This window comes from Manis javanica, chromosome 5 (assembly GCF_040802235.1).
Source record: "Manis javanica isolate MJ-LG chromosome 5, MJ_LKY, whole genome shotgun sequence".
Classification (NCBI taxonomy): domain Eukaryota; kingdom Metazoa; phylum Chordata; class Mammalia; order Pholidota; family Manidae; genus Manis; species Manis javanica.
This window is the reverse complement of record NC_133160.1, coordinates 29,184,900-29,209,483: the sequence shown is the minus strand read 5'-3', so window position 1 is coordinate 29,209,483 and position 24,584 is coordinate 29,184,900. Positions and strand designations below refer to the sequence as shown.

Below are 24,584 nucleotides of genomic sequence, written 5' to 3'. Positions count from 1 at the left end.
AAATTCTGGACTATAAGAAACTCCACCAGATTAACAACCCAGTTTTTTTTAACAAATAAGGGGAAAACTGATGGATGGGGAACCTACAGATCAACAGAAACTTAAAAGACATTTTAGTTAATTATAATATATAGACCTTATTTGTATCATTTGAAAACAATTAATTTTTAAAAATTATGAGACAATTGGGAAATGTGAACATTTACTGGACACTGAGGGGACACAATATTAATTACTGGACACAACAGTAATTAAAGAATTACTATTCACTTTTAAAAGTGTGATAACTGTATTGTGGTTGTGTTTTGAAAAGAATCTCTGAAAGATATCCAGTCAATCCTCATTTGTAGATCCTGTATTTACAAATACACCTACTCACTAAAATTTCTAACTCCAAAATCAATCCTTGCAGCAGATCAGTGATCATTCACAAACATGTGCACGCGCAGAAAAATTTGTGTTGCTCAATGTACATATTCCCAGCTGAGGTCAAACATGGTGACATTCTGCCTTCTTGTTTTAGATCTTATACTATAATCAAGAAGTCTTGTTATAGTTTATTTAATATGATGTTTTTTGTATTTTTGTGCCTTATGTTGGTGATTTTACTATTTAAAATGGTCCTTAAGCATAGAGCTGAAATGCTCCTAAGCATTTGGGGCAGGGTGGGGTGTAGGGGGACAAACACTGTACATGATTTAATTGCATTTTGCCTAAATCTCTTTTCTATTTCACAGACTACATTAAATTTCTAGCGTTAACTAACAGTACAAGTAGGTCTATTATCTCTTGCATGTTCATATGAGTTTGTTTTTTGCCTAAGGGTAAAAAAAATCTTAATATGGTCATTTATAGTATCTGCCTCTAAAAAGATCAAAATCCAAACCAGTGTCAAGATTTTCAGCCTTATATAAGACAAGCCCAATTCCCATTCAGAGACAAGGTGATCACTGTGTACCTTAATAATGATCTCATCTACTCTGGTGGTTCAGAAGGCTATGTGTTTGAACAAGGTTGCAAGAAGCTCAGAAGATAATGCAGAAGGCCCTACCTATCTACTTGTTCATGGCTGAATATGAGGTATTGAAAACATAAGAAACAAAGCCAGGGCAGACTTGTAAACTTCCAGAACTATGTATATATTCCCCAAATCACAAGCAGATCCACTAGCAAAGAGTGGAATTCTTACTGGCTTAAATTGTTTAAGCAAAACACCACTATCAATCACTGACTGATCACTAAGCAACACTGACCTAGAGGCAACCTTTGGAAGTCAGGCTCTAAAGCAAAAACTAGGAAAAACAATTAGCAGAAAAATCCGCAGTGGTACCCAGGGGTGACAGACTCTATAGAACTGGTCTAGGCAAAACACTCAAACAGGAACAACAATGATTTGAATTAAAGTTGCTCTTTTGGTAAATAAATAATGTCATAAAATTGAACTAGCCATGGCCTTTTACTACATGGCCTTTCTCTTCATCCTATCCCCTCCAACCTTGCCTCATACTCACATATAGGCTCAAACAAACCACTAGAATTACAAAAATAAAACCATTACTATAACTCAGCCAAACCATTACCAATTCTGATTCATGGTTAAATTACATCATACAGCAAACTGTCAACTTCTCTTACGTTTGTACAAAACCTCAGAATGTTTTAATAGAAGAACCATGTATTTGCTAGTTGTCCTCACATACTGACAGCTGTCACTGAGCAAATTATCTACTATGTGCCAAGTCCTATGCTACGAGAACAAGGAATATAAGCTGAGGCCAGGCATCCAAGGCAAGATGGTGACAAAATGGTCCAACTGCTTTTCAGAGAAAGACATCAAAAGGCATTTACTAGAAAACTTTTAAGTGATTTTTTACCAAGGAAGTATCAGATTACAATGTAAAATGCTTCAAATTAGTAAAGTAGCCAAAAATCCTTCCATTTCAGTCTCAATACCTAACCAATGTTGTCACAGAAAAACCACTTACAGCTAAGTGATTACTTTATAAACAATGCCACCTTTTTCCAATATCTAAAATGTCTGAATTTTCTCCAAGATATGTTGCTTTCTTATCTTTCCTAATCCAAGGTCTTCATCTACCTTACATTGTAACATCAGAACTTCTGAAAGCCAAGGGACTCTTAACATGATGTAGGCATTATTATAGCATTTAAATAGTTCCAGGATTGGTAAAGCCTAGACTGTTAAAAGGTGAAGCAGACAACAGTCATCACAGCTGAAACATGAGACAAATTAATAACATTAGTAGGCTGTTTAAAAAAACCAAACATCTTACAGCATCTTACTACACTGATGAATAGTGACTGCAATGGGGTGTGTGGGGCGGACTTGATAATATGGGTGAATGATGTGACCACACGTTGCTCACATGAAGCCTTCATAAGATTGTATATCAATGATAACTTAATAAAAAAATAAAAAAATAAAAAAAACGAACATCTTTAAAGTACAAGGTAAGAAACAGGTAGAGTGGTCACTCTGGATCCCCTTATATGACAGCAGTTTAGGAAGTCCTCTATTAATGCAAAGAAATGCAGTGCAGACTTCAGATTAGCCAGAATACAGTCTTGATGTATATGAAGCACCAGAGTGTCCCTGTCTCTCACCCCCTACCTTACCCCCAGCTGAAGTGCCCTCTCTCCTTTTCGTCAAATCTCTCCTTACCATTCAGATACAACTATGAGCAACCCGACAACCTCAGTACCACAAACATTGGCAGATAGCAGCGAGCTTAAAACAGCAACCGAACAGGACTTCTGCTGGCCCATGCGGTCAAATGCCAACATTAAGCGCACTCCTGCAGGCTAACAAAACCCTGTCTACAAACACAGCAAGAGTAAGTCACAGCTACACCAAATATTTTAAATGTACATCAGGAAACTCACACCTACATAATTCTGTGAAAAACTAATGGGATGAGGGAATCCTGCTAATATGTAAGTCCAGTTCAACTTCTTCACATTTTACTTCTTTTTCAGTTTAAACACAAGAGAAAAGGAGCAAGCACTTCTCCAGTTACCTGTTGTGTAAGACTGCTGAGTGGCCAAACCTGTTGACATCATGGTGGAGATCGGGTCTGGGAAGCACAGACCAGCGGTCACAAGCTAGGAACAAGAAAAACACATTTCAGAAGGGGTTGCCATTCACCGTCAATTATCTTTGGGAAGAAAACTACAACTAAGACAACTTCACAGTATTTATCCCTCAGTTTTTCTTAACCACACCATTATTACCAAGGTAAAATGCAGCAGCAGCAGAACAGCAGGGCATGGGGGGAAGGCAGGACTGTACAGCGATTCTAATTAGTGAATGCATCCAACACCTACAACACCCAGAGTATTTACCCACTTTCCACCTCTGTGAGTGCTACAGCCTATCGATGTTACCCACTAACATGTTTCTTCAGCAAATTTTACATTTTTAAAAGTTTATGTAAGTAAAGCATGTGGGTTCCATAATTATTTTCCACTCTGTATCAATCTGCCCAAACTTACTACCTAAATTGGAAAAAAAAGGCAGTAAATTAAAGCTAAAAAAAAATTTCAAATATTAATTTTTTAAGGTCCTTTTCTTGATGCCGTAGATCTACCAATTTTTCTCCTTCTGATCATGCCAGCAACTCTCCTCTGGATCTTATACCAACTGCTGCTGCTGAAACTTGTCAACCTCACACTCATTGTCTCTCTCTGAGACACACAGACATTCACATTCACTAAGAAAAGGTTCTTCAACTCAATCCAGACCTTTACTCAACTGTTTACAACAGCTTTCACGTCCTTCTCCTACCCAGCTAGACTCTGGTCTTCACATAAAGAACAGAGGCCATCAACTTTGCCCACCCACCTGGCTTCCTTCCCTAAAATAACAGTGTGGCAGGGACCCTTTCACCTACCCCATTTGGCTTTTACCGCAGCATTTATATATATCTTTTCCACTTTAAAATGCTTTTACCACAGCATTTACATGAGGCCCTCAAGGTACCCCTTCCCTTACCATCAAGATAATTTCTTAAGAATTAAAACAGCAAACATTCACTGTGTACATCTCACATTACATTACACTTCCCAGCCTCCTGCAATCAGGATTACCCCTCCACGTCTAGAGAGTAATAAATGACGTCTTTATTACTGAGTCTGAAAGACACCACAGTCCTTATTCTACTTAATCTCTCTGGGGCCACTGTCAACTGCTCCCTCACAAGTCACCAATCTTGCCTCACTTTTCTCCTACTTCTCTGACTTGTCTACAGTCTCCCTCTTCTTTCAGACCTCATTATCAATCTATCCTCTGGCTCTTGGCTCATCCTGATGACACATGCTCCTTCAAATGCTCCCCTCCTCCTAGAGCTTCTTCCCACTGACCTCTGTACTACTCTGCCCCTCAGTATTGAACATGCCCCCAAATTCCATTTACTCACTTCTCCCCAGATCCTGTCCCCCTACTTCTATTTCCAGCCTCAGTAAAAAGAACCATCTACCATGGCCCACACCAGATACCTGGGAATAAACATGCTCTCACCTCTTTAAAAACACACCCCAGACAATCCTCAAACCCATCCATCTCTTTATCCTCATTGCCATTTCCACAGCCTTGTTCAAACCCTCCTCAGGACTTCAGCAACAGCCCCTTCCCAGCGACTCATCACAAACCACAAAGGGATCTTCCTAAGACACAAATACAATTCCATCACCCCTTCTGTAAGGCTCTTCAAAAAGCCCAAACTCCTCAGCATGACATAAGAGGTCCCTCAAGATCTGACCAATCTGATAGCTGCTTGCTTCTCTAGTTCAGCTTGAAGCCCTACCTCCCCAATATGCTATGATGATACAGCCAAACCTAACCCCCAAGTATGAGGCATGGTCTCTTTCTACCTCTGTGTCACTGCACATGAGTCTCCTTCAACTGAGAAAGCCTCCTAACTTGGTTTAGCTAACTTCTCAGTGTTCCTCAAGACCCAGTCTAGATGGCCCTCCTCAAGAAGGCTCTTCCTCATTATAAAATAAGTCACATGGACGACAAAAAGAAAGAAAGGCCGTGGCTTTCCTTGACCATAATGTTACCTCTGTGAGTTAAGGAATGTTCATAGGTATTCTCATACAGTCTGCTCAGTTCTCTGCCTCTCCCACCATGAGGCCAAGAGCTGAAACCTATTCATCTTACAATCCCCAATGTACAAGCCCAGGGGCTGACACATAAATGTCTGCTAAAAAAGAACATTTGATGCTATTTATACAAGAGAATCTTTTATTTTCATGAACAAATATTGCCCCCTTCTGGTCAAGTACATTAACCACACCAAAAATTCTAAAAATTCCACGTTTTCAAAATATTCCATCAAGAATGTGTTTAACCAATTATAAAATAAATGAGTCATGGGGATGAAAATACAACATATGGAATATAATCATTAATATTATAATGTCTTTATATGGTGACAGATGGTAACTACAGTTATCATGGTGAGCATTTAGCAATGAATATAATTGTCATACACCTGAAACCAATGTATTTTATACCAATTGTATTTCAACTTTAAAAAAATGTGTGAAACCAGTTTCTAAGGAATGAGATAAAGCTACACATAAGCAAACTTAACATAATGCTGGTGGCCACAACTACGTAACACTATTGCATAAGGCATTCACTTGTAATACCAGACAGGCAGTCACCCCAACTCATCCTAAAAAATTTAACACTGAACCAAGTAAAGGTACTGACCTAAAAAATGATTTAATATAGAAGTAATACTTTTTAACAGCTATACAACATTAGTCAAATGATTATTAAAAAATATCATTTGGACCTCTTCCAAATGGCGTGACCATTTTTAATTAGCAATATTTTCAGTTTCTTTTAAAATGCTGCTTCTAGACAAAAAAGCTAAAATGGCTTTGGGACTCTTACCAATATCATAAGCCATGAAATCTGAAGAGAAGCATTTGGCACCATGGCTCATGGATGTGTCATTGTGTGTGTTTCCTCCAAACACCAGCATGGTTCCACTCACTATCACAGCTGTGTGCAAGTAACGGAAAAATCGGCTGTCCTTAAGAATGGTCCTTTTGAGTTTATTTAAAAATAATAAATACAAGGTTAGTTTTTTAGAATACTTAACTATTTGCTAGTGCAAACATAACCATTTTCTTAACTTCAGATCCAAATATGCAAACACTTACAGATTTCTCCCTGTATGTAAGTAACTCTCCTAACAATTAAACAAACATGTAAAGTCTTAAAGACCTATGAGAATTTTAACAAAATGTATTAAGAGCCATGAAATGTTCATACCCTGTAACCCTATAATTCCAACTTTTGGGTAAAAATCATGTGAAATACAGACAGAAGCTTAACAAACAACACTTTATTAATGAGACAAAATCTAGAAACCAAAACTTTCAACTGTACAGGCTCAGTGCACCCACATGATAGAGTATTAGCCACTAAAAATGACGATTTTAATGAGAGATTGCAGAATGGTAGCTGTACATGGTCTCAAATGTATAAGGAAATAGGAGAAAGAAGAGAAACATTGCTTTATAATCACATTCATTCATAATTCAGAATCTGCTTTACATTAATAAATTAGCATATTTTATATAGTCCAGTATACAGCAGAGTGAGGAAAGCTCTGATCTACAAATTGAGACCATCTGATGATTTCATAGAATAATGCCAGTAAATTACCCCAATTATGACATCTTGGTCATCAAGAAAAGGTTAAAAAATAGATACAGTCTACTTAATTGCAACAGTGTGCATAAACTCAGCTTTAGAGAGCAATTTATTCTTGGGATTCTGAAGAGCTAAAAGTTGACAGTGGTACTGAGTGTATGAAAATTGAAAACCAGTCAAGAAATATTAAGCACATTAAACTCAACCTACTACAAAACTACAGAATAATGCAACAAAGTAAATACTAGCTACATTATTAACTTCTGCTTATTTCCCAATTTCTCTATTTACAGTGCAGAAGAGAATTATCTCCTAGGCCTGAAAACAAAAATATAGCGCAATATTTTCCCAGCAACTGCCAGAATTCACACCTTAAAGCGAAAGCTCAAGAAAAAGCACCCACCACATCTGGGTGTCCACAGAGTATCTGTAGAGATCATCTGCGAGCCGGTACTTATTGGCGCTGAAAGCCTTGTAGCCTCCATGAACATACAGGGCCCTGGTGCTGTGGTCATAGACACTGCTATGGCCATAGCCACCTTGGACAAGGGCACCCCTGGTAGCTAATATACTCCATGTGTTCTTATCTGGAAAGCAAAGCAGTGAAAGGCAGATGTCACAGGTTCCTCTTCTCCTCTCTAATACTTAAAATCACCAATTAGCTTAGGACAAGACAAGAGATTATAGGAGATTTGATGTGTATATCTTACTTTTTTCTTTTTTTAAAGTAAGGACACCTAAACCTTATAACAAAGCCAAGCAGCCAAACTTCAACTTGTTAAATGTTCTTATGTTCCAATATGCCATGTAGGAAAAGAATTACATTAAATTAAAAGACTCGGATTCCCCTCTATTGAGCATTTAATTCCCCAAGCCCTTTAGTGGCCCATATACATATGTACTTTATAAGCCTACCTTCTCAAAATATTATAGCTGGTACTCCTACTCCACAGTAACAGATATAATAAGATCTAACCAAAAGATAGATTACATATCAAGGGGAAATCACACTCCACTAAACCAATCTCTAAAAACTATCGAAAATTTTCTTTTCTCAGAACATTTGTGTTTCAAGCCATTTTTAAAATTAATTTTATTTTCAATATGCAAAGCATTTAGTGCCAGCTTTAGCTCCTTGCCAGATTGACAGTAACAAATCTACACTACATAGCAGCATCAACAATCCATATTTCATTGGTAATACATCAATGTTAACTGCCTTTCAAAATAAAGTACTGGGTCACATTGAATTAAACTGGTTGGGTTGAGTTTTGTTATAATAATAAGCAGTTAACTGTTTCAAATGTGACATTCAAAAAAGATCCACTGGAAAAAATATACCTACCCAAGTCATATTCCTGCACATTGCTTATATATCCATATAGAGGGCAGTGACCAAAGATGACGAGCATGACCACTCGGCCATCATTCAATGTGACAATGTGTGCTGAGTGCCCGACCACTGCATACTGCTCCTTTGCTTTAGGGGTTAACAAAACCCAAGATTCATTATGAACATGAAACACTCTCAACTCATTGGTCACGTTCCCTGTTGAATCAATTTTTCCTCCATACATGTAAATTTTATCCTAGGGGAAAAATGTAAACAAAATTCTAAAAAACATTGAAAGGATCAAATCTGAGAACAGAAAAGGAATAGTTCACAACCTCGATATTATTCATAGTTTAAAAAATGTTAGTGAAATGCACCTTTCAGAGAATTACTGAGAAAAAGATGGAGACAGAAACAAAATAAAGCCACATTCTGCGTCTCTTACACTTCTTGAACTTCCTCACATGAGATCTTTTGCGTATAAAATGACTTGGAAAAAAAAAGTTGAAAGGTTCCCTCATCCTACCATAAATCACAAAACAAGGAAATGAAAATGATTATTCAGTTATATTGCAATGTGACTATTCTTGGCTAAACTTCCTAATGATCACAACAGCTAATCTACACTACATTAATTTTTAACCATTTAGTACCATAATCAATATCCCAGGTACAATTTGAATCCATTAAAATCTCTCAGATTAAATTAGTTCCAACTTTAGTTTCTACTTACAATTTAGCCAATTATATAACCTCAAAAAGAGAATTCCCCCAATTAAAAACCAACAGTGCAGTCAAAATCAGAGACAGAAGGTAGAATTGTGGTTGCCAGAGGCTGGGGAGAGGAGGGAATGGGGAGCTATGTTTGATGGGCACAGAGCTGTAATTTCACAAGATGAACGGATTAGAGATGTATGGCGGTGATAGCTGCACATTATGAATGTATTTAATACCACTGAACTGTACACTTAAAAATGGTTAAGATGGTAGATTTTGTTATGTATATTTTATGACAATAAAAATGATTAGAGTAAACAACAACACTGAATAGCTTTTCAAAGACAAAATATCATGAAGTGACTGTGTGTAATGGTTGAGTTTCTAGCTTAGCACAGAGTAAGGCATTTTACCTTGTATAATGCTAAAGAATGGCCATATCTAACAACCACATTGTTCACAGATGGGTTCAGGGCAAGCCACTCCCTAGAAGCAAGGTCATACCTACAAAACAAACAGATTGTATTTTACCCAAATGACAAAACAGAGTATCTCGTGCTCTTTTATTTGTAATATAATTCAGTTTGGAGATGCTCATTAAATCTGCCATGCATGTGGGGAGGCAAACGAATCTAACATCCGAGCCCACAGTGCATATAACTCAGGAAGGAGGCTGGGCTGCCCAACCCAGGGTTAAGAAAGGCTGCATTACACTCAAGGGACTTACTTAAACTTCTAAAACTTTTCTGTCATTTAATCATGTGAAACAGAAAACAGGTACTGAAAAATCCAATAAGTAAAAGAAAATTCCTAACTTCTTTTATCTGATTTTTTTTAAGTATTTTTAAGAAAGCTAGAATATCATTTAGCAGTTCAATTATAGTATGAATATATTTAAAAACTTAAAAATTTTGTCAATGTCAAAAAGAAAATCAGTTATACTCTTGTACTGAAGCATTGATCAGATTCAATATCTTAGAATGTTTCCTTTTAGTTTGTCTTTGAGGAAAACATTGTTCTACTGTTTTTATTAAAATCATAATACTAATCTAACCAATGCAAAAATATAAAGAACTAAAAGCTTAAAACATGATACCAAATTTCATAACCTAGAAATGACTACCATTAAGTAATTATTCCGGACATTTTTCTATGTACGTATATAGACAGAATAGACTGACAACATATTTATAAAAAGGGGATCATGCTATATACTTTTGACGTTAACTTTTATACAATTTAATAGAAAAAAGAAATCAAAGGGAAACCAGTGTTATTGCTATACCTTAAATGTTAATTTTCTATAAATTTCCCTGAATAATCCAAGTTTTTAAAAAATTATGAAAAACATCATATAAAACATAAGAAAGTTTTATCCTAACATAATAGCAAAAAGGAACAAATGCCCATCAATAGAAAATGGATTAATTATAACATATAATAGAATAACCAGAGTGAAAGATATACTTGAGCAACATATTCTCAATATAAATTTCAAAACAGTGTAAAACTAAAGGAGCAAAATGCAAACCACTGTTTCTATAAAAACTAAAAACAATTATTTATTCATTCTATATGTTTATATGTATTAAAACTGTACAGACATGTATACAAACACCACACCACAAAATCAGGATATTGATTATTTCTGGGATTTTGGAGGGATATGCAGGGGTCTTCAACTATTAGCCATGGTTCATTTCCTAAGGTGTGTGGTGAATGCATTAGTATTCATTATTTTTCTCTAAACCTTTCCTTTTGTCTTAAATATTTGATATGTGATATGAAACAGAAATATAAAATGGGGTCATTCATTAAATATTAATGCATAAGTTAATACCAACTATTATTTTATATATTGTTTGAATACTCTGTATTTTTAAAATACATGATAAATTACTTGGAGGCTGAATTCATTATAGTTTTTAAGTTACAGACAAAATTAATTTTTGACAGAATTGACTACCTTCTTGCTTTGAAAGTTGAAAATCTTAGCACTCACATTTCCTCCCATTTCTTCACCCAGTTTTTGTTTTATGATTTTTATATTGTCCAGGCTCATAACATTCACATTCCACTCTATAAATATATTCCATGGTAATTTAGTACTGGATCTACATTTTAACTGATTCTCAATCTCCTTACAATCTGAATCAATCTCCTTACAACTTGCCCTTCTTGAGTCTCTTTAATTCTAATGGGATGGATTTCACTATTAAGTGGCTTTTTTCTAGAAGAGCTCAGATGTACTTCCTTCCCTAAATTCTCTCATGTTCAAGAATATCTGCTTCCTAGCTTTACAGCTGAATGACATCTTGGCTGGGTACAATATTCTTGGGCCATCCTTTCTTTCCTTCAGAACTTTGCAGATGTTGTTCCCTTGAATATTGCTGGTATTGAATACTGCTATGGAGAAGTCTGAGGCAAGTCTGATTTTCCCCCCTTTTATGTAGTTTACTCTTCTGCTTGGAAGCCTGAAGAGTTCTCAATCATTCTCATTCTCTCTCCCAGTCCTTTCTTCCCTTCCTCCCTTGCTTCCCTCTCCCTGCCCACATGTATCTTTCTTTCAATGTTATTTTAAAGACACAATTTTGTACTTTATTCAACGTAGAAATAACATTCTGGGAACTGCCTTTACAAAATGGACTGAATACCACCGCAACACTTTTATGGAGTTCTGGCTGTGGAAAGTGTTTTCTGAGAAGGACTAGCATGGCCTCTGAAACAAATAATACACCTAATGTTCAAGCCACAGGCCTGTTTCTGTAAGCCTGAGAGAGAGGAAAGAAACAAAGGGAGCACAGAAACAAGACTCCAGACAGTCCAATCCACATCTCTTTCAAGTAACATGGAAGGTGCTCAATCAGTATCTTAATGCATTTTGCTCCTCTCAGTCAACATGTCAGCTCAACAAGCTTATCAGAGACACTATGCTGGAAGGTTCCCGTAACCTGGCTAAGCAGAATTGCCAACAGATACTTACAGAACAGGCTGTTTCTCTTCACAACACAGTGAAGCACACATAAGACAAGACCAATAGTGATGCAATAAAATGTAAGAAATTCCCAGCACCAAATAAATCCTTGTGTGAGCTAAGCTCAAGATAATGGAATACTGAACTAGTTCTAAGACCTGGAGAGATAAACAAAGACAAACTTCAGGGATTCAGACATAGCAGTGTTCCTGAAAGGTGTAGCCATCTGTCTCACAAACTCCTCCTTGATGGCTAGTGACACTATGACCGTTATGCCACAAGGCATGTGCTCCACCACCCACAGAAGCCTGGCACTGCGATCAGAGCATCTGGCCTTCCACAGACCACAGCAAAGGCTCTGTGGAGACTGAACACAATCCCAGCCAGCAGGAGGCATGGAACTACCTGAGGCTTCCCACCCAATAATTCTTCCTTTATCATAAAAAGTTCAATAACTTGATCAAATCAGGTCTTGTCATTGAATAGTAAGATTTTTCTGGTACATCTTGTTATTTCAGTCCATTTGTTCTATTTGTTACATTATTTTCTTCAGTGAAAGTAACTACCTTTATATTGGATCTTCGGTCTTCCATTATCCTTGCTTTTCTCTAATTATTTCAACCTGTTCATTTGCATTCACTGGAATCATGTCTATTAAGCTGCCAGTAATTCTATTTTCTTTCTAGTTTTTGCTGTAACTTATTTATATTTCTTTAGATGTGTGATCTATCATTTCATCTCACTCTGGTATTATTATCTTGTCTTTCAGCTTGTTTTTCTGAATTCAAATACTCATTAAGCTGATCTATAGTGCACAGCAGTTGGAAGGAATCACCTTCTGCTCCTTGAGTTACTTTTCCTCTATGACCAGTTCTTGTCAGCTTTCATACACTGTATTTTCTTCCTTATTTTTTCATCAAAGAATATTTATATTAGCTACAATGTCACTTCTTTCATCTGTTTGTAGTTAGACATTGCTCTACAGATATTTTATTGCAAAATGTGGGTAATGTCTTAATTCTTTGTCCACAGTATTTAAGACAAGTTTTTTCTTCCATACTAGCTTTGGTGTGAGAGCTGGTAATTTTATGTTCTATCCACCTTTCTGAAGTTTGAGGAAATGCTGGGGCTCAGGTGGGGGAGTGTACAGTCTATTAGAATACTATCCAGACTCTCCCCTCCTCTCCTCTCCTCTGAGATTTTAAGTGTCTTATTCCAGTGTTCAAAGCATATCCCAAATTAAATAGAAGCCCTGACTTTCCAGGAGAGACCGTCAACCACTTGATCAATTTTCCCCTTTTCACCTGATTTCCCCAACAACTATTTATCCTACTCTTCAGTTAGAAGAGTAAAAAAACAATGATACCCATATGGTTTGCTTCTTTCTCGATTTGGGGCTGTCAGTGAGAACTCTCAAAATCTCAGCCATATTTTGTGGGGTCAAGAAGGGGTCAGTTTTGCTGTTCCTTTGAGCCTGACTTAAAGTATATTTGATCAGGTTATACTCCTTTGCTTATCTGGTTATCTGCTGCTCAATATGTCCAAGAGGAAAAGTCACACAAATGGTAGAATGTGTGAGTCTCATTATGCCTATTATAATAATAAGGATACAATCACCATCATACCTTATACCTTTACCTTTACTTCTCAGGTGGCACTATAAGTAGTAAGAAGTGCTTAGATTGAGCACAGATTTTTAAAGTAGAGCTAACAAGATCTGCTGACATACTATGGTAGACAGACACTAGGACAGTCCTTTAACCCCTGCCTCTTGGGTGCTCATATCCTTGTATTACTATATATACCCTTCCCCTTGAGTATGAATTTCTTTTGCCAAATGTGGCACTTCTCAACCATTATTTCTTCAAATACTTTTTCAGACATACCCTCTTTCTCCTCTCCTTCTAGGAATCCTCCAGTGTCAGAAATGTAAAGATTTTTTTATGTGTGAAGAGTCCACATATCCCTGAGGTTCTGTTCATTTTTTTCAGATTAAGGAATTTCTAGTGTTCTAAATTTTCCATTTGATTCTTCTTTGTCTTTGTATCTTCTGTTTCTTTGGTGAGACTATTTTTCATTTGTTTCACGTGTGTCTATAACTGTTCACTGAAGCATTTTTTAATGGCTGCTTTAACATCTTGTCAGATAATTCTAATATCTGTGTCATCTTGATGTCAGCATTATCTTGATTGCCTTTTCTCAATCAAGTTGAGTTTTTCCTGGCTCTTGGCATGACAAATGACTCTCAATTGATATATGAACATTTTGAATATCATGAGATGCTGGATCTTACTTAAATCATCTGTTACAGCAGGCCTCCTCTGCCACCACCTCAGTGGGGAAGAGGAAGGCCAACTCATTACTGCTGTTAGAACCAGATAGAATCCAGGCTCCCCACAGGATCTCTCATTACATCACAGGGACTGGAAGGGCCTCAATACTGCCTGATGGAGAAGAAAGTCCCAGCTCCCTAACTAGCCTTCTCTGACACTACCCTGGCAGGGGGATGAGGTGATGGAGCACCTCACTGCAAGCTGGCAAGAGTGGAAATATAGCCTTGACACTGACTTTCCTGGTAGGGGTGTGGGTGACGTAACAGTTCTTTCTGTGGTGGTGTTTGGCTGGAGCAGAGTATTGCATAACTTTGCTGTCTTGCTAAGCTTAAACTGTCCATTTTGATCATCAGGCTAGAGAGTCCAGGTTTTTCTTGGGGTTTTTTCAGCTTCTGCCTACTGGCATTTCAGATTGCCTATTTTCCAACAATGACATTGGGATACATGAGGCAAAAAGAAAACCCTCAGAATTTACCATTGTGTTACTCCCTGGGTCCCAAGGTTCCCAGCCAGATTGCCTTCTTCTCTCTACCTTTCAGAGTTTTCTCAAGTTTGTTTTATGTATGCTGTCCAGGGTTATTAACTGTACTGACCACAAAGAATAGGGGAAAATGACTTTCCATTTCTTTTTTTAAACTTTCTAAAAAAAATTTTAAAGTTCCTTTTCATATTCCATTTCTAAAGCAGTTTCAGTTGTTTATTTACTCCTGTGTTTCTTCTTGATTTGTTTTTGGATCTAAAAGTACTTTAAAATTCTTTCCTAACTTCTAGCATCTCATTTCTGCATTTTTCTAGTTCTTGCTGTACTGTTCTTTCATGTCTTGTGTCATTTTCTTATTGCATTTTAGCCTGTTTGGGACTAAGTCACAGTTCTCATCAGTTTTGTGAGCACACTCTCTTTTATGCTTTCATGTATGAAGGGGTGTTACTCCACTCCTATTCTTTTTCCGATATTAACTTCCCATGAGATTTGACCTTGATATTTTTTATGTTGCTCACTTTTAAGTAGAGTTACTTTTTCCTGAATTCTCACAGGAGGGGCTTGCTTTAAAATAGTCCTTCTAATTTCCCATCTAGCTCATTCTGTCACTGTAGGGACTGTTCAAATACATGGCCAGTTTGAGATCTTGTTGGCATCTCCTGGCTCTGTTCCCCACCTGTTATCTAGACTTCTACTTTCTCCTACTATCCCTGTCACGTTCAATTTGAACTCTATTCCTAGCAGTCCTCCTCAGTGTGGAACTTTCTCCTGCAGAGACTTTGGCTGTTTTAATTTAAGAGTTAATAAGACACAAACTGCTGTAGCCTCTTCAGATCCGACCACAAATTCTTTGAGCTCACCCTCCTACTAAAATATGCACAATCTTTCCAGTTCCCACAGAGAGCAATTCCAATTGCTTTCAAATCGGCTTGCTGAGCTTTCAACTGAGTCTCCATAGGTATTCTGTGGCTCCTGCATGGGTTCTGATACTACACAGGTCTTGCAGCTGTCAATGGTGTAGCCCTACCCATTCCTATAGATACCTTCTGGCCAAGATTTGTTTATAGATGTCACCCATGTGTTTTTCTATTTTGCTTTCCTAGTTGTTCTGTGTCTGTTTTAATGATTACATTTGGGTGATTCAGAAACCATGCCACCACTGCCATATTTCCAGAATTCTTTAAAGAACAGATGCTGGGTTTTGACAACTTTCATTAACAGAAAATGAAAACGTTTTCTTGAAAAAATTTCCAGGGCACAAAATCAGCATGATTAAGTGTTTATAAATTTCTCTCAAAAGTCAATCTCCATAACTAATTCCACTGTGACAATATATATTCTGCCTTTAAGATGGGAGTAGAAAACAGACCTTGAACCCTGGGTCAAGTATTAGACAATGGCCCAATTTCCATTAGCAAAGTATAAATTCCAACCACGTGGACTATGAAAATGAAATTAAATTAAGAGAAAACGTAATCCCCATTTATATGAAGCTAACTATATGTATCTAATGCAAAACATATGAGAAAGTACCTGTAAAAGATGAGTTACTACTTATTAAGACAATGAATTTTTGTGGCTCCCAATTTAAAAAACTAAGAATATGTCACAAAGTCTGGAGTACCACTACCAAAATACTAACAGGGATTTTCCTCAGGCAATGGAATTACTGAGAATTTTTCTTTTTGCTTATCTCTATAAATTTTCAAAATGGAAAACTAGTAAGTTTTTTACAAAAATGTTTTAAAAAACTTACGCTAGAACCATGTTGTAGTCTGAGTGGTTGAACATATATCCTCCAACCACCCACATGATATTCCCAATGACCACAGCTTTGTGAGACGCTCTAGGGAGCTTTAAGTTAGAATATTCCTCTCGAGTCCAAAATGACTGGTTAGCTGGTACAGCAATTGAACATCCAGGACCTAATAAGACAATATAAGTTAGCTTCACAAAAATGCAGCTTTAAAATTACTACAGTTTAAGTTTTAATCATCTAAATGTAACAAACATCTAAAGAATACTTAGTCTTTCCTTTAGCATCTAAATACCAGACAAATCCCTTTAATTTGTGCTTTCAATTTACTCAGAGCCAGCGGCCAGGGTAATCTCTAATAGAACTCATAATCATATATTTTGTAGTGATAACCTGACTATATCTAGGTTAGGATATTTTAGTAATGAAATGCTTATGCAGCTTTTAAAGGAAAGAGTACACAAAGCAATTATTAATTCAAATAAAAAACTTCAGGGCTAAGATATAAACTAGTCCCAGGAGTTTATATCCCAGGCTATGTATTTCCTGGAAAATCAAGAAACTCCATTCTTGGGAGGTTTGGCTTCTGCTCCAACATTTGCACAGTGGAAGGTATTCAAACAGCCCAATTATTTAACTCCTTGTTGTCAGCCAAACCAAGCAACCTGAAGCACTTAAACAGGCACACTTTCTTTCAAAACAAAGGTGTTCTGAGGATGGGGTAAATGTATAGAGAACATGATTAAATCTGTACAGCTGTTATCAGTCACCCTTCCAGAAATGGCTAGATCATTTTTGGGAGTCTACATCTGCAGATAATTCCATTAGCTGACTTCTTTAGGATTCTACTGAATAACTGAGCCCAATGTTCTCTGACCGTTAGTGAAAGCTTCTGAGGAGATACCATTATTGTCAGCTCTTGTCCCACCTCCCAGCTGGGTTCTCTGAATTTTTCCTTATGGCTAAGACCAGGTTCTTCAACTTTCATGAATAAGTTGTAAAAATGTCAAACCCCTCCACAATTCCAAAGACCATAACTACACATTCAAGAAATTCAAAGATTACCAAGAAGCTGAATAAAGAGATGTAAAACCTTAAGCACTACCTAATACTTGATTAACAGAAATGGTACAGTGCTAGGAATAAAGTCACTATACAACTTATTAAACTAGGAACATACTGTGAAGTGGAAGGAAAATAAAAATAAAAAGTGCTTTTCAAACAATATGGCTTCTCTCTCACTTACCAACTTTACATCTCCCTGTATGGCCCCGGAAGATGACTGGTTAGCCAGAGACGGGTAAGATTCCTCAAGGGAGGAACAACCTAAGACAGGCACAGTCGCAGGGGGGCCATCAGGTGAGAAATTGGGGATCAACAGTGGTGAAGCTTAGAACCTCACCACCCCCTGTGTTGAGAGAAATCTTCTGCATCCGTGGATGTTTTATTGCCCTTGTCTAGCTTGGATTTACACATAGTCTACAGGCACACACCTGATCATCTACAATTGCTCTTTTAGAGCACTAAACTATGTTTTCTACCTTTATCTTGCATCTACCTACCACTTCAGCATTTTATTAAAAATAAAAATAATAATAATAATAAAGGGAGAAATGTGGGATCCACATATAAATCAAGTATAAAAATCAAACGAATATTCATATTTGACCTGATTGTTTATAGTTCATAATGCATGATCAAAACCGAAAGTTTCTGTGATGACTGCCCTTGTACTGTTCACCATGTAAGAACTTATTCACTATGTAAGAGTTCGTTCACCATGTAAGAACTTGTTCGTTATGCTTCAGAAGATTGGAGACTGACGAGAATTAGGCTTGAGATGGATTAATGATTGTGCATTGAGCACTGACTCCCCTACACAGAATTTTATTGTTGTTAACGACCATCTGATCAATAAATATGAGAGATGCCCTCTCAAAAAAAAAAAACTAAGGAAATCTGAATACACCACCAACTTTTGTAAATAATGTATTGATATCAGTGTTCATTACTTGTAACAAATGTACCATACTAATGTCAAATGTTAATAATAGGGGATACTGTGTGTGGGATGGGGTGGATATAGGAACTCTTTATGATCTGCTCAGTTTTTCTGTAAATTAATTAAACTGTTCTAAAAACAAAAATAAAAATAAAAATAAAAATAAAAAAATAAAAAAAATAAAAAGTGCTCCTACCCTGCCACTCTGAGAAGCAGGAGCATCCTCTGACATCACTTGAATTGCAGAAGCCTCGATGAGGAGAACCGCAGTTATTTATACAGTGAGGAACATCACATGCTTCACCTTTCCAGTTTTCAAAACATTCACATTGAGCAGTGTTGCTGCTATTATCGATCTTACATTCTCCTCGGCCTGAGCAATTATTTGGACACATGTCAAAACTGCAAAAACAGGAGGGGAAAATTTAATCAACACAAAGCAAAACTTCGATTAACATAGAAAACGTCTTTCCGCACAGGGTTTAAGAATCTCTGAAACCTGTCCCTCCAGTTGATTCAGAAGCACAACTGCAGGACTCACCATTGCAGCATGAATGGGGTCGCTCGACACTGCAAAGCTAGGGCGCGTAAGGAAAATCAACCCAGCTGGAGTCTCATAAGAAAAGACAAGCTAAAGAAATCACAAGGATAGAAGAGATTCTTGCAAAATGTCCAGTCTTAGCTTCTCAAGGGAGGGACGACTATAGTACTCTTGGTGGCCCACAGAAGAAGAGCATTATAAAGTTGCCAAATGCACACTTGCAAGTTTGGAGACAAAAAGGATAAAACAAACTGTGAATAATACATTACTCTCCTCACAGTACATATCTCTCCGGAGAGTGTATGAGAGTTTAGATAATTTGTTTAAGATTACTACCCAGACTAGTGTCCTTAAAATTCCTTTGTAAGTTTACCCACTCATTTCAGATTGAGAAGAGGGCCATTTTAACTTATTATACGAGTTTAATTATAATGTATCTCATAATAAGGTGACAATAAGATAAATGCATTGACAGCCCTTTGAAAATACATAATTCAAACTTTAAAAAGCAGGGGATAACTGGACTTTAAGATACTCTAAGAATGTAGATACTTCTAAGGCCTATAAAGAAAACTAAAAAAGACACTTTGTAGCAAAGCATGTCAGAAAGTCAGGAAATGGTTGAGAAAACAAGTTAATTAATGTCCTACACCTAAATATCAATTTATAATACATTTATAATAAAATTTTATAAATATCTGCATATAGTACTTTAATCAACTATATTATAATAGGTGCATCTGCCTACTTTTCAAGCCTCAGGAAGCAAAGTAAATAAACTTTTCCATAAAAAAGCTGAATGACATTATTTTAGGTCTTTAGAAAATGATGCCTGCTGTCACTATAGAAAAATACATACAAGTTTCAATGAAGATCAATTTCACCTTTATTAAGAAAAAGGCTTTTAGACATATGCACACCTATGTTTATTGCAGCACTATTTACAATAGCCAAGAAATGGAAGCAACCTAAGTGTCCATCAGTAGATGAATGGATAAAGAAGATGTGGTACATATACACAATGGAATATTATTCAGCCATAAGAAAACAAATCCTACCATTTGCAACAACATGGATGGAGCTAGAGGGTATTATGCTCAGTGAAATAAGCCAGGCAGGGAAAGACAAGTATCAAATGATTTCACTTATCTGTGGAGTATAAGAACAAAGCAAAAACTGAAGAAACAAAACAGAAGCAGGATCACAGAACCCAAGAATGGACTAACAGTTACCAAAGGGAAAGGGACTGGGGAGGGTGGGTGGGAAGGGAGGGATAAGGGGGAAAATGGGGCATTACGATTAGCACACATAATGTGGAAGGGGAGAACATGGGAAAGGCAAGATATACAAAGAAGACAAGTAATGATTCTATAGCATCTTAGTACACTGATGGACAGTGATTGTAATGGGGTATGTGGGGGGGGATTTGACAATGGGGGGAGTCTAGTAACCATAATGTTGTTCAAGTACTTGCACATTAATGATATCAAAATTTAAAAAATTTAAAAAAAGAAAAGAAAAAAGGCTTTTGCAAGGCAACAATTATGGAGTCTAAATTTCAGATTGGACTTACGGTGAAATGGCTACAACAATCACACTTCATTTTTATGAAAGGCCTAAAAGAAAACTGAGGTAAAACACTTCCACTGTGTGCTCAAATCTATGCCTTACACCAATAATACGTTAAATTATAATATCCTACAGACACACTTGTTAGCTCTATAGGAGGGAATAACACACAACCAAAACGTAATGTTATTGAAAACAGGGAAGAGGAAGTAACCCTTCATACCTTCTTAGCTAAAGGAGGAAAAGTACAACTTCCCCTTAAGCCTTAGCCCCTCAAGTCCCCTTAGACATAGGCTTACTCTATGTGCCAAAATTAATTTTGAGCACTCTTTAGAGCAGTGAGTTACATAAATCTCAAAAAACAACAATTATTGGTGACTCTCTAAAAAGTGAAATGGCAGGTGACACATCAAAACATCTGCTTGTATATCTACCTAAATTGGAGTAATGAGAAAATGAGACTAATTTTCTGTGCTTAAAACATGACTCAGAATGAGAAATAAGATGAATTGCCAATTTATGTGAAAACAAAATTTGTGTGGAAAAACAAAAAAACTATTTGGTTTTTCTTCTTTTACAAGAAAATAGGGAACACCTGAGTAGCTGTGCAACTAAGCCTCAAGGGTCCACCAACTGAGGCCAGCCCAAGCTAGGATTCAGAACAACCTGAGGACAACTGGAAAATGAATGACAATGTTTTGTATATGTGCTTCTGGGCATTTTCTGAGGATAAAGACCAACATTTTATTTGGCTCTTTATCAGGTCTGGGACCCCTCAAACAGCTGAAGACTCCTTTTTATTTATTTAATTTAATTTTATTTTTTATTAAGGTATCACTGATACACACTCTTATAAAGGTTTCACAAGAAAAACAATATGGTTATTACATTCATCCTTCTTATCGAGTCCCCCCCACACCCCATTGCAGTCACTGTCCATCAATGTAAGATGCCACTGAGTCCCTATTTGTCTTATCTGAGCTGCACTGTCTTCCCCGTGACCCCAAACACACCATGTGCACCAATCATGATACCCAACAATCCCCTTCTTCCTCCCTCCCCACCTGCCCTCCCCCATCCCTCCCCTTTGGTAACTAACCACTAGTCCCTTCTTGGAGTCTATGAGGAGGACTCCTTTTTAAAGGGCAGGGATCTTGGAACCAAGAAGATAACAGAATTCAGGATAACCTCACATTCCTTCACTTAACAAATATTAATTCTGGTCTGTAGGAGAGACTAAGAATTCCCCCTATACCAATCAGGTTAAGAATAATGTGCATTCCTGGGGAAGAATCTGGCCTTAGAGCTGGGAGAAGGGGTCTCCAGCAATGGGGCAAAGGCCTTCCCATGTCAAGGAGTGCTTGAACTGCCTTCTCTCCTGGGGTGCGCCCTCCCTGAAGTTTCTCTGTTCCCCCAAGGCCGCTACAGTGAGGGCCCTGTAACAGTGAAGGCTATGTGCCCTCTAACCCCTGACCTAGGAACCTACACAGAACCCAGAATGGGGCCTGGATGAGTGGCTATAGCAATGTTACTCAGAATGTAGATCATGGATATGCAGCACCATCACTGAGGAGCTTATCAGAAACACAGGTTCTCAGGACCCAACTCTAGGTGAGGTCCTGGGATCAGCATCTTAGCAGGGCCTCCAGGAGATCCCTGTGCCTGTGAAGTTTGAGAAGCCCTGGCCTAAACTACATCTCTCCAATCTCCCCTCCCCTTCTGAGACAAATTTCTTCACCCTCAACACCAGAACTTGCCAGGGTTCCATCCTGATTGTGTGCCACCAGGCCTTTGACCCCACCTGCCCTGCTAGGGTCTCCTAGGGCCTCCTCTGCTTATTCACCCTCATAGTTGTCAGCTCCCTCCTCCCTGAGACTTGTTTCTGGGCTTCTGTGGCAACACAATCCACTAGCATTCCTCTGCTGCCTTTACTCTGCCTCTCCTCACTGTGCACATGGCCCAGCGGCCAGTGAGTCATTGTCCATGAGCCAGGGATTCTCAGATGACAGTTCTTCTGGGGCCTAGATCTGAATATCAAAGTCCTGCTCAGACATCTCACATGTACCCAACCAAACTAATCAGTCCTTCCTCTCAATCCAGCTTTCTGCCTGCCTGTTAACTAAAAATCACCTTGCTGGTACTATGATAAGGTGCCCAGGCTGCCAAGTCACAAACCCTGGGCACCTGGAAAACTGAATTACCATATCAATCAAGATAGAGATGGCTTTGAATGGGCCAGAAAGAATACTGAGATCCCAAGAAAATGGACAAAAAGAACCCAGCATAAAGGTTGCACATGGAGGTTACTGTCTACACCAGAAGTTTGGCAAACTATTCCATAAAAGGCCAACTGGTATTTCAAGTTTTGTAGGATACAGAAGCATGTTAACACACAGACCCCTTGCTTATGGCATTTTATGAATGTAACTACTTACGAAAATAAACATTTCTTCAGGGCAGAAAAAAAAAGTTAGCCTCTCTCCTACCACAACAAATTCCAAAAGCCACCTAAGTCTCTCTGTCTACATTTCCTTTGTAACCTCGGCTAAGGACCAACTACTGAGCACATGAACACTAATATTTGTTAAATCATACTTAGCAAAAAACCCCAGTGTTTTTATCCATTTGCAGGATAAAGCCTCTCTCTTCCAAGAGAAGCTCAACACCAACAGGACTTGAGTTGAAACTGGGTGGTCCTACCACTTTGACAATCTACTGTTTCTCACCAGTTTCCTCTATAATAAAACAAATAGAAAAATGGTGCCTATACTTCACCGAGTTTTTAATAGAAAACTTTAAACAAGAAAATGCAAACTCCCTGGAGCAATGCATGGCACACAGTAAGCTCTCAAAATATGTTAATCATTACTACTGTTAAAACAAAGTACGTAGCATCCAAATTGATAAAGAAGTTAAACTGTCACTATTTGTAGATAACATGATATTATACATAGAAAACCCTAAAGACTCCACCAAAAAACTATTAAAACTAATAACTGGATTCAGCAGAGTTGTGGAATACAAAATCAATACACAGCAATCTGTTGCATTCCTATATACTAACAATGAATAGCAGAAAGTGAAATCAGAAAAAAAATTCCACTTATAATTGCATCAGAAAGAATAAAATACCTAGGAATAAACCTAACCAAGGAGGTGAAAGACCAGTACTCTGAAAACTATAAGACACTCATGAGAGAAATTAAAGAAGATACAAATAAATGGAAATCTATCCTATGATCACGGATAGGAAGAATTAATATTGTCAAAATGGCCAACCTGCTCAAAGCAATTTACAGATTCAATACAATCCCTATCAAAATACCAACAGCACTTTTCAATGACCCAGAACAAATAGTTCTAAAATTCATATGGAACCACAAAATACCCCAAATAGCCAAACCCATTTTGAGAAAGACGAACAAAGCTATGGGTATTACACTCCCTGACTTCAAGCTATACTACAAAGCTGTGGTAATTAAAACAGTATGGTACTGGCACAATAACAATGGAGCAGAATAGAAAGCCCAGATATAAACCGATCCATATATAGTCAATTAATACACGATAAAGGAGCCATGAATATACAGTGGGGAAAAGACAGCCTCTTCAATAACTGGTGTTGGGAAAACTGAACAACTATATACAAGTGAATGAAACTGGAGTACTGTCTAACTTCATACATAAAAGTAAACTCAAAATGGATCAAAGAGTTGAATGTAAGACATGTGACCATAAAACACTTGTCACATTGCCTTGAGCAAGGGAAACAAAAAATGAACAAATGGGACTACATCAAACTAAAGGCTTCTGTACAGCACAGGACACCATCAGCAGAACAAAAAGGCATCCTACAATATAGGAGAATATATTCGTAAGTGACATATCTGATAAGGGGCTAGCATCCAAAACATATAAAGAACTCATATGCCTCAACACCCAAAAAACAAATAACTCCATTAAAAAATGGGCAGAGAATATAAACAGATATTTCTCCAAAGCTGACACACAAATAGCCAACAGACACATGAAAAGATGCTCCATGTCACTAATCATCAGGGAAATGTGAATTAAAACCACAGTGAGATATTACCTCTCACCAGTTAGAGTGGCCACTATCCAAAAGATGAGAAATAACACATGTTGGTAAGGATGTGGAGAAATGGGAACCCTCCTATACCAGCTAC

At 37.5% G+C, this 24,584-nt stretch overlaps 1 protein-coding gene across 7 annotated transcripts in view; it reads right to left on the bottom strand.

Annotated features, from left to right (window-relative positions):
- ATRN (attractin) overlaps nt 1-24,584 on the bottom strand; it is a 177,829-nt gene that overhangs the window by 89,224 nt on the left and 64,021 nt on the right. For all 7 annotated transcript variants that reach the window (XM_073236857.1, XM_073236853.1, XM_073236855.1 and 4 more), the window contains exons 5-11: nt 18,484-18,689; nt 16,286-16,454; nt 9,155-9,245; nt 8,037-8,280; nt 7,095-7,278; nt 5,924-6,078; nt 3,039-3,123 (exon numbers count right to left, since the gene is read on the bottom strand). In XM_073236857.1, coding sequence (XP_073092958.1) covers nt 3,039-3,123; nt 5,924-6,078; nt 7,095-7,278; nt 8,037-8,280; nt 9,155-9,245; nt 16,286-16,454; nt 18,484-18,689 — 1,134 coding nt within the window. The remainder of the gene's footprint in view (nt 1-3,038; nt 3,124-5,923; nt 6,079-7,094; nt 7,279-8,036; nt 8,281-9,154; nt 9,246-16,285; nt 16,455-18,483; nt 18,690-24,584) is intronic.